Genomic DNA, 11,546 nt, shown 5'->3' on the forward strand with positions numbered 1-11,546 from the left:
GACTATAATAATCTAAAGTATTTTACTATTATACGTACTCTAATAAGGCGCTAGGCAAGATAGGTAGTATCCTTAGCTACGATTAACTTTGTTATTAAGTATAGGCTAGGAAGAAAGAACCTAGCTAACAGCCTATCCTAACGTCTTAACTATACTTAGTCTTTACTAGTTCTCTAGCCGCTACTATAGATAGTAGAACTAGATTAGGTCTTACTATTAGATAAGAAAGAAGACTACGTCTACGTAATAAGAGACACGGCTTTATAGCTACTTTAAGAAGGTAGGGATTCTATACTAAGAGAACTTATAGAGATAGACGATCTAAGACAAGTATAAGATTAGGTAGATTTTCTAGTAGTAACTAAGGACCTCTTAGGAGACGCCTAAGAAGAGCCTTTAGCTAGTCTAATAGACAAGATCTAATAAACGTAAGAGTACTATCTAGACCTAGAGAGTCTTAACTTTCTTAAGTAAGACAGTCTCTAGTTTTTTAATAATATAAGACTATACGTACTAAAAGACAAGAAGCTAAAGAAGATCTTATTACGCGAATTCTACGATAGTCTAATAGTAGGGTATTTTAGGCGCGACCGTACGATCCTAGCTATAAAGTATACGCTATACTAGCTAGGTATAGATACTAACATTAAAAGGTACGTATAAACCTGTACTACCTATAGAAGGTATAAGGCTTTAATTACTTAAAAAGTAAGGGAGCTCGCCCTTCTACTAATTCTAACGCGTTCCTAGGAAAGCGTATTAATAGATCTAATTACAGACTTGCTACCCTCTTAATGTACGGCAGACTTTACTACGTTAGATATATTAGCCTTACTACTATTCTTAGTCTATAATTCTATTATAGTTATAGTATGCCGGCTAACTAAAAAGATTAAGCTAGTTCTATACTATAAGGACATAAGCTCTTATTAGTTCGCTTACGTCTTTATAAAGTATGTTATTATAAAGTATAGGGTGCTAGATAATATAGTAATAGATAAGGCTAGCCTATTTACATTAGCCTTTTAGGAATTGTTTACTAGTATTATTAGTACAAAAAGAAAGATCTCTACTACGTTCTACTTATAGACAGACAGTTAAACAAAAAAGTTAAACTAGATTATAAAGACGTACTTAAGATTGTACGTTAATTATAACTAGGCGAATTAGGCTAGTCTACTTTATATAGCCGAATATTATTAGAACTCGTTACTATCGCTAACAACTAAGCTGTCTTTATTTAAGGTAAATAAAAAAACGATAGTATCGTTCTACATTAACGTAGTAGGCGATCACAGGTCTAAGTTAGCGTTATAACTCGTAGCTAGAATAAAGTAACTATAAGACTAACTAAAGAATAACTTAACGTACGCCTAAAACCTCTAGGCTAAGTACTATAATACAAAACACAAAAGAGTAGAATTTGTAGTAGAGGATTAGGTTTAGTTGTCTATAAAGAATCTGTTAACAGATCGTCTATTAAAGAAGCTAGGCCTAAAAAGGGTAAGACCTTTTAAAGTTACTAAGAAGATAAGGTTATAAGTATATCGACTAGAACTTTTACCTTAGTACTATATCTATAATGTTTTTTATATTAGTCTACTATCGCTATACCTAGGACCCTTTTAGGATAACCTTAGGGACTAGGTACAAGAACCTCTAGGGCCTAAAGTTATAGTAGGACTAGGAGGTAACGTTAACAAGAAGTAAGAAGTTAAGGCTATACTAGATTCTAAGATTAGGACTAGATAAAGGAAGTTATATTATTTAGTCTGTTAGAAGGGATAGAGTAAAGACTATAACACGTAACAGACAATAGAGAAAGTAAGTAATACTCTTAAAAAGGTAGCCGAATTCTACTTAAAGTATCTATTTAAGCTAAGACTAATAGTGTAGTAGTTACTATAATATTTTAGTAGTTACTAAAGGTTTAAAGCAAGTCGATTAAAACTCTTATGTATATTTAAACTAAGCAAATTTAAAGAGTTAATTAAGACTTCCTATACTTGTTACTAAGTAACGTCTTGTTCTTATATAAGAACTAGATTTAAATCTAACCGTTTATAGTAGTAACGCTAAAAGCGGCCTAGACAATAAGTAGTAGTAACGCTAGAGGCAGCCCTAACAATAGTAGTAGTAACGCTAGAGGCGGCCTAGACAATACTATTAACTACTCTCTTTATTTGTAAAAGTAAATATTACCTAGAAGGTATTTAATCTAATTAATACTACTACGACTCTCCCTTAATAGATAGGCGACTTGATCTAACTAACAACTTAATAACTTTACCTACCTTATTCCTCTAACTCCTCTAACCCTAACTAATATAACTATTATAGTAACTAAGTCTATAGGACTTATATCTTAAGTTATTAAGCCTATAGAACACTTTAGAACGCTTTCTACTAACAGAAAATAGAGCCTATCTAACAAGACTTTATAGTATTAAACGCTAGCCTTACCTACTCTACTCTTACGGCTTTAAATACTAGTACTACCTACTCTGCCTCTTAGGGGTCCTAGGCGGCTCTTAGGCTTAACTTAAAGACAGCCTACTAAAACGCTATTATAAGGGCGATTAGGTCTAAATCTAATTAAGCGTAAAGCGTTACTTTATACAAATCTTACTACTTAGTAAACTAACCTAAGAAGTACAAGTTCTTCTTTTAGGTTAAAGAAACTAAGGAGCCTTTCTTATAGATCACTCTAGTTTATATATCTAGAGCTTTTAGAGAAGTAATAGATAGGTTTAATCCGGATAATAAAACGTATTAGAGAATAGCCTACTAGATCTGTATCTAGAGAAGTAGTATAAGTACCTTGTCTATAGCTCTAATAGACCTAAAGTTTAAACGCCTTTAGGTATATTATATTATAGACAGACGTTTTGTAAAATAGCTATTTTAAGAGTTTGATCTAGAGATTAACTAGGACTACGCTATATAACGAATATAGGCGTACTTTAAGGCGTACTTTACCTAGTAGAATGCCTAAGAGTAAGAGCCTGCTATAGCCTTAGTTTAGAGAAACGTAGCTTAACAACTCTTTAACACGCTACTACTAACAGGACAAAAAGCCCTAGAGGTAGGTAGTAGTAGCTTAATAAAGCGACAACGCGTTATAAAGTAGGACGACACCTTATTAAGGCTTATAAGGCGCTAAGTGTTAGAGGACGAACCTCTACGATTAGTAGAAGCAGATAAACAAAGTAACGTAAGTATAGTAAAGAGTATATAGGCTCTACTACAAACAGAACCTACTTATATAGTAAGGAAAAGGGACAGAGAAGAGTTTAAAGCGTTTAATTAGAAAACCAGAACATTTGTCTTATAAAATATTAATTAAATAACTAGTAGAGATATAGAGTTCTTAAGAACAGGTAATAACAACCTCTTAGCCCTAGTATTAGAACTTCTAAACCTAAAAGAGCTATAGTTCTTACGTATAGTCTTTTAAGATTAGAACACGTAGGCCGCGCTAATAGTATAGCTATTAAAAGTAAAGCGTAGAGCTAAGGACTCTAACATTCTATTTAGTATACTTTACTAAGACGTTTTTAACTAGAACAAGAGACAACAAATAAAAATATAAGGTAAAACAGCCTAGGAACTTAGTCTAGTTACGCTAAAGACAAGAAAACAAGGCGAGCTTGTCTTCTTAAAGATCTACCTAGGCCGCTTTGCCTTTAATTAGGTATTTGTTAACTAGAAGTAAGTATTTGTAAATATAGATAACGTACTAGTCCTAGGTCCCTAAACTTTTAATTAATTCGTTACTATAGCTCTATTAAACTATAACAAAAAGGAATCGGCAGCTTATACAAAATATAACCTTAAGATATTAGTCTAGTTAGCTAGAACTAGGTTAATAGCCTAGTATTCTTTATAAGGACGTATAGAGTAGAACGAGTACGCTAAGTACTACATCCTCCTAAAGGAAAAGGTCTTTAAACTACTATAGGTAGTCTAAACTATAGCCTAGGTGTTTAGCTAGGGTTTAGTACATAAATAGCTAGTAGTAGTAAATATAGCCGTCTATACCCTAAACCTATACCTATAAGGTATAGATCTAGACAGTACTCCTTACTAGCCGCTATACCTATTAAACTATTACTATTAACATAGTAATATAGAGGAAATTAGAGAGTAGATAGAGGACGAGGAACCGCTAATAGTCGTAGAGGATAAAGAGGTAATAGTAGAGGGGTAGGTTAAAGAAGATATTACTATAAAAGGATAAGGAGTATAGTTTAACGCTATTAAGGGCGATAGCTATAAAGGGGGGGCGACTGTTATAGGGTGTACCTAGGAGATGCCTAGGGCACCTATTACTAAGCGCTTACTAAAGCGAACCTATATACAGCTCCTGTTAGTAGCCGTCCTTTAATGATCCTTAAGAATAAGAAATCCTTTAAAACCGATACCACCTTAGACAGCCTGAGTCTGTTACAGAGAGCCTGTAGTACTCTGTTTCTATAGAGGAGAGTACTACTACTTGTAAGCGCTTTAATCTAAAGGATATCGCGCTACTATAGTAGTTAAATAGATATCTAATAGTTAATCTTCGTGTTTCTATACAACTAGCGTAATCTGAGTCGCTATATCTATGTAACCCTTCTAACACTCCTTTACTTATCCTGTATATAATTCCTAAGTTAGGTATACCTTATAGGTAACGTAAAGCGTGTTTTATAGCGCTTATATAGTTAGTAAAAGGATTCGTAAGGTAGCGTAATAATATAGACATTAAATAGTATAGATCCGGGCGTGTTTACGTCGACAGGTACATAAGAGAGCTAACGATCTACTAATATAGTTTAATCTAATCTGTTATAGTGTGTTCTAAGTTTAAAACTATAAGCTTTACGTAAGCTAGATCTAATAGCGTCTTAAAGGCTTTATAATTACTTATCTTAAAGCGTTTAAGTACCTTATTAACGTAAGCGTCTTGTATAAGAGATATAGTTCTGTTTTCTCTGTCTCTAACGATCTTAACGCCTATAAAGTAGTAATAAGGACCTAGATCCTTTATCTTAAAAGCGTTCTATAAGGCTACTTTTAGATTAGCTAGTTCCTTTCTCTTTAGGCCGACTAGTAGGAAGTCGTCTATATAGGTTATAACGATTAATCTGCTCTTAAGGTATTAGTATATATAATCGTTAGCTATTAGGGGCTTAAAACCTAGCTTAATAAGCACTTGTCGTAGCTTTAGCTACTATAACCGTAGAGCCTACTTTAGACTATATAAGGCCTTATTAAGTTTGTAGACGTAGGTATTACCTTTACTAGACCTAGTTAAAAGTTTAACGTATATATCCTTATTAGCTTTCTTGTTTAAGAACGCTATAACGTAGTCTATTTGTTCTACTTCTTAATCCTCTTTAGCTACTAAGGCTAGGATTACCTTTTAAGTTATGCTTTTAGCTATACTAGCGTAAGTTTGATTATAATCGCGTCTATAACGCTACTTGTGTCCCTTAACTACCTAGCGTGCCTTATAACAGATTATAGAGCTATTAACGCTAGTTTTCTTCTTAAACACCTACTTACTACCTAGAACCTTAGTTCTCTTTTAAAGGCTTAATCTCTTAACTAGAGTCTATATATCGTTCTTTACAAGTAAGTTAAGCTCGTTCTAAATAGCCTCCTTCTACTACTTAGATTTAGTACTACTAACGGCCTCTTTGTATGTAATTAGAACGTTCTCTAGATCGTCTTTAACTATAGTCTAGTAAGTAGTATAGAACGCTATAGCTATAGCTAAATAAGCTAATTACTATACTCTTTATTTAGTATTATCTCTTGTATCCTCCTCTCTAGTTATGTAACGTGATTAGGATTAAGTTACTTAGGTAGATTTAAGGTTAATAGAACGTATAGAGTCTTAAGCTTAAGCTAGAGCTTAAGCTGCCGTCTTTAGCTTGTTCTTTAAACCTTTTAGGCGCCCTTAGCCGCGCTTAACAGCTACTAAATCAGGTAAGGTAGTAGTTAACTAATCTTAGATCTATTCTATAGTAGAGTTAGTATTAGCTAGTAGATTAACATTAGTAGTAGTAAGGGGCGGTTTCTTAGCTATTTTAGCTACTTTAGCTAGATCTTAATCTTTAGCTAGCTTCTAATCTTTAGCTTTATCTTTACCTTTAGCGTTCGTTAAATCTATAAGTAGATTAGTTAGTAGGCGCGGTTTAGTTAGTAGTAACTATATCTTATTATCTAATACTTTTAATACAAAACCTCTTTTATTAAATCTTACGTTTAATAATCTAACGATCTTATAAGCTCTTAAGGGCACGTAATAACAGTATATTTAGTAGCCTTTAAAACTAAGAAGGATCTCTTTTTTAGCGCGCTTATTAAACTTTCCTAACTTAACCTGTCTCTAATCCGGGATATAAACATATACCTTATAGCTAAGTACCTGTAGGTAGGCTACAGATAGCTTGTTGTCTTAATTTAGGTATAGCTAATCTATAAAGGCTTAATATAAGGTTTTGCCCTTAATAGCTAACGTAGCTATTCTGTTAATAACATAAATTGTCCCTTCTAGTAACTCTAGCTATAGCTCTTTAGGGACGTTCTAGTTAATTATAGTAGATTATAGCTGTCTAGCTATAATCTTATTTATAATCTTAGACACGCCTAGTTACTTAAGGGTATATAGTATAGTCTCTTTAACTTAAATCCCCTTTACCTTATAGACGCTAGTTAACGTAATACTACTATATTTGTTACTACTATTAACTATTAATATAAGGATCTTAAAGAGGGTAAACTAACGCTCTGTTATATTAATAAAGCCGAGGATCTTATTATAAGCCTCTCTTTTCTTCTTATAAGGGTAGCCCTATCTAGCGTAAGTTACTATATCTATTATAATAGTAGTGTAGCACTTACTATAGAATCTAATTAAGGTAACCTCTACTACGTCTATACTTACCTCTTAGAGTATAATAGTAGGCCGGTGTTTAATAGAGCGTCTAACTAAGTGTAGTGGCTTTAATAGCTTATAGGGCTTATAGAGAACTATAACGCTAAGATCTGTATCTATAGGCTTGTCTGTAATCTATATACTAGTAGTGATTTCTACAGTCTTTTAGACGTTATTAAAGCCTAAGTGCCCTAATCTCTTGTACTATAGTTTAATTCCTAGTTTGCCTTATTAAAGAGTAGCTAGTAGTACTATAATATAGTAGCTAGGCGAGTCTAACTATAGATATACTCTTGTATTATCGACCTTATAGAGTATAAGCGTCTTTTCTTTTCTGTCTAGAAGGGCTCTCTTTATAATAGATCTACTATAGTATAGTAGCTTAATACCTAATAAGAGATTAATAAGGAAGGTTAGAATAAACAGAACTCTCTTTAGCTATAGTTTGTAATACTAATCGCCCTCTACCTTAGCCTTTAGGACGATATTACTATAACCCTCTAGTTAGATTAATCTAGTGCCTGTTAGAACAGGTTATAACTACTTAGTTACCTTAAAGCTATAGAAGATCGACTTATCGTTATATATATAGTAAGTTACCCTTATATCTAGGTACTAGTTCCCCTTTTAGAACTCCTTTTAAGTAGCTAATCTAAGCGCTACCTTTAAAGCCCTAAGGCCTAGCGCGCTATTAATCTAAGGCTACTAATTACTTACTGTATAAAGTAATATAGCGCTCTTTAAAGACTCTTTTTAGTCCTTCTTTAGACGCTTTTCTAGGAACGTAGTCTAGTAATCGTCTTTATCTTTTATAACGTAAAGCTTACTATAGTGTTAGTACTACTTCTTCTTAAGCTTCTTCTTATCCTTATCCTTACCCTTGCCCTTTCTCTTATCCTTATTATCCGGCTTACTACTATATAGTAATACTAATAAAGGTACTAATCTGTTGTCCTTTACCTAAGCTTTGTCCCTAATCTCTATAACTAATGTATTAAGTAATAAGGTACTTTTCTTACCGTTCTTTTATAGGTTTTAAAGGGATTAGTGTCTTTTAGTCTATTAAGGAAAGGCTTTTATAAGTCGATTAATAAAGATAATAGCGTATAGGTAGTCGCTCTTAGGCGCTATATCTAGTTATATAGCTCGTTTAAGTTAAGTTATAAAGGCGTTAATAAACTTCTCTATATTATTATAGTCCTTGTATCTAAGTAGCTAGAACTTATCTGCTGCTTAACACTACTAAGTAAACCCTTTGCCCTTATAGTAATTAGCTAGCTTAGTCTATATAGCCTCTACTAAGTCTACTTTAGCTATAAGATTAAGTACTAGAACTAACAATATGTTCTCTTTAATAACCTAACGCGTTATAGCGTTACTAGCTCTTTATTTGTTATACTAATCTAGCTCTTCTTTTGTTATAGTAGTATTACTATACTTATAAGACTTAGGGACGGGATACTTCTTAGATATAAACCTGTTAAGCCTATTAGCTTTAAGTATGTTATACACATCTATCTTCTAAGTATAGAAGTTACTCTTGCCTTATAGCCTCTTACTACTCGTAAGCGCGGTTAAGTTAGACATTATAGATTAGTCTAGGGTTCTATAATATAGTTGTTATCTCTTAGGCTCTATAATCCTGTCTAGAGCTCTATTTGATTAACAGATGTACTATAATTAAAAACAGGCTTTACTACGACGAATCTTACGATAGATCGATTCGAGTTTAATAGAGGAGATCAAATAGTATTACTACTATGTTACACGGGATATTCGATCTATTGTCGTATTGTAGGAACTAATGAATTAAATTAACTAAGTAAAGTAATCATACAAAGTGCCTCTATAGCTATAGTAAACAACTAGGAATTTTGGCGGGTTGCTAACCCCGATTAGGTTAGACTAGAGTCCTAGTCCCGTGACTAATAACCTCACGTAATAGGCCAGTGGTTTCTTACAACAGATTCTATACGCTCCATTCTATCCGCCATCTTCTCTCATTTAAATTAAACGCATACCTAGGTAGATCTAAGTGCTGTGATCAATTGACCAATTGACACCCCTTTTTTCTATTGGGACTATTTATCTCCAGTCTTCCCTTTCCTCTGGCTGAGACCTTCAGGGCCCTGACCCCATGGGCCTGCTTTCTTACCCCATTTCATCATACCCCAAGCATGTGTCCAACTGAACTTCGGAGGTGGTCCATTGCTTCTACGAAACGGATTGGAAGCTGCCCTCTCTTCCTTCTCTAATTTCCCCTGCAGTCGCACAAACTCATCAAGGCTGATGGACTCCCCTAACTTCACATCGGTCCCCTCTGCAGAAGATGAGGATCTCGTAGTAGCTGGATCTGCAGATGATGAGCGCTCCCATCTCCTGACCTGAAGCGGCAAAGGTCTCCACCATCCAGGCTCGGATCGTGCGTGCCATCGCGCCCCGCACATTTCCCATAATCTGCTTGCTGCACGCTTGTACGCAAACCTTTCATCCTCTCCAGTAAAGCTACTTGTCTTGCTAAAGTCCACCCGCCGCCCATTTTCAGTTCCATCTCCAGGGAGCGAACCGAAATCAGAGTCTTCAGCAGGATTGTAGCCAGTCTTTGGATCATCGACGTATGATGCAACGTTGGGGCGGAAGGGGGAGGTTTGGTCTTGATAAATCTCAGAAATAGTTTCAGAGTAGACTGAATCACCGCCCTCGGCCTCACTTCGCGCTGCCTCGTTGTCTCCCAGTAATCTAGACTCTGTCTTCGTCTCAGGGAAGAAAAGATCGTCGGGACCAGCCTCCGCACGTATTACGAGCTTGCAGCGGGCCTCGTACAGTGCATCAAGTAGGTTAATGAGTCGTCTTGCTTCATTCTTTTGTGCGAGTGTAAGTACCGGAACTTCATCAAGGATAAGTGTGTGAAACGTGGAAGCCAATGTAATGTAGTCCGCCGGACCAAAGGTTTCACCGCAGAGTTCGGCGAACGTCCAAAAGCTAACCCCTGCAAGATGTCGAGGAACAGGTACTTCTCTTCCGTATACCGAAAGAGTTGTGGTCTGCCATGGAATCGTACCTCGTGCGTGAGGGAGTGTCGAGAGGACGACTGTGCTCCAAACCTCTTCATTATCTGCGGATACTAAAATGTATTTCTTCGGAGTCTTTGCTTTCACAGGGTTCGATTGATCTTTAGTAGTTTCGTCGATTCGGTCTTCTGCTCTTCTGTTTAATTGACTTGGCTCATGATCAAGCGCAAGCTTCCCCGGTGTTAATATCTCCGGTCCAGAAAAGCCTTCTATCATTTCCTCTCTCATAGTCTCGACGGTTTCTCCTATCTCAGTCTCTGTTTCTTCTGCCTCTCGCCGCCTCCAGTCACGAGTACTCAAAATATCGATTATATCACACCTTGCCTTCAAAACATCGACGAAGCCAGCGTATTCGTTGTCCGCCGGGAGAGTGTTTCCGCCTCCCAAACTCAACCAATTTCTCGCAAAACCTGCTCTTGGTTGCACGGCAAAATGCACGCCACTAGCTTTAGCCAGTTCATCAGGCATCCGATTCGAAGATGCAATGAGCACACCACCCAATTGAAAGAAAGCAGTGAAAAGGTTACTCAGGATCTTGCTGGATGCTCTGTCCGGTAGCTGGAATTCATCTAAGAATAAGATTGGTGACTTTTCTATCATATCCTTGGCGAGCCAAAGTAGGCTGTGCTCAGAATTCCCGTCTGAGCGGGTCTTTCTAAGGTGTTCCAGACGTGCCAAAGTTTCCAGCATAAAGGCATTGAAATGCCACCGCCTCTTCTTTCGATTGGGGAGGCTGTCTGCTAGGAGATCGATAAGCATCGATTTACCTTATCTGCAAAGTTAGCAACGAGGTCTCGTGAGAGGGAAAGAGGAATCAAATGGGAAGCGTCTCGAGGCATAATCCTTGATTTGCAAAGCATGTTCTAAGTATAAAAGCCTCTGGGAGATTCTTTTACCTGTGCCTACCTCTCCATGGAGGAGTAAACCCCTGGGGGAATCAAGGCTCATAGCCGATTCATGACTTGTAAGGACTCGCGTCAAAGCGAGTGTATCTTTCTCTTGCTTCTTTTCGAAGAGGCGTGCAAATAAAGGGTTTCGCCTCAATGGATGCCCAGGCACTGCTGCCGACGTTGTCTCCTTATCTTCGGGGACTTCGCTAACAGCTCGACTGATAGCCCGCAGTCGCTCTCCATAGTCAACATGAGGAGAATAGTCTTTGAGACGATAATAGATCTTCTGGAGCTCTAAGGCTAGCCTATGCTGTGCAGGATCAGGATCAATCCGTTTGGTAGCTAGTAGAGCACGGTACAAAACCAGCGGATTCGTGATAGTCAATCCGGTGGAAATTTGCGGCGATATTGGGGGTGGCATTTAGAAGAAGGGTCACAGAGGCACGCATGTTGCGGTCGAGAGTCGTCTGTCAGTCGAGCAATCCGAAGCCATCTATTAGCGAGTTTTCAGCCTCGTGGTAGCCCCGTCTTAGGAGCGCTCTCTCGACGGGTAGTTGCTTGTGCTGAATGTCTGACCTGCAGAGAAGAGGCCAATCACAATGGTGAACAACAAAGGCACTTAGGTAGGTACGAAGGGTTCTAGAAGAGACATATCAA

At 36.7% G+C, this 11,546-nt stretch overlaps 1 protein-coding gene across 1 annotated transcript; it reads right to left on the reverse strand.

Annotated features, from left to right (window-relative positions):
• Window positions 1–8,901: 8,901 nt before the first annotated feature.
• M430DRAFT_112053 (hypothetical protein) lies at window positions 8,902–11,310 on the reverse strand (the record flags this gene model as incomplete). Its single annotated transcript, XM_024861461.1, has 2 exons — window positions 8,902–10,766; window positions 10,896–11,310. 2 exons carry the CDS (start codon window positions 11,308–11,310, stop codon window positions 9,010–9,012), a joined length of 2,172 nt encoding a protein of 723 aa, XP_024724891.1. The 3' UTR covers window positions 8,902–9,009.
• Between the last annotated feature and the right edge of the window lie 236 nt (window positions 11,311–11,546).

Source organism: Amorphotheca resinae (assembly GCF_003019875.1).
Source record: "Amorphotheca resinae ATCC 22711 unplaced genomic scaffold M430scaffold_1, whole genome shotgun sequence".
In the NCBI taxonomy this organism is placed as follows: Eukaryota; Fungi; Ascomycota; class Leotiomycetes; order Helotiales; family Amorphothecaceae; genus Amorphotheca; species Amorphotheca resinae.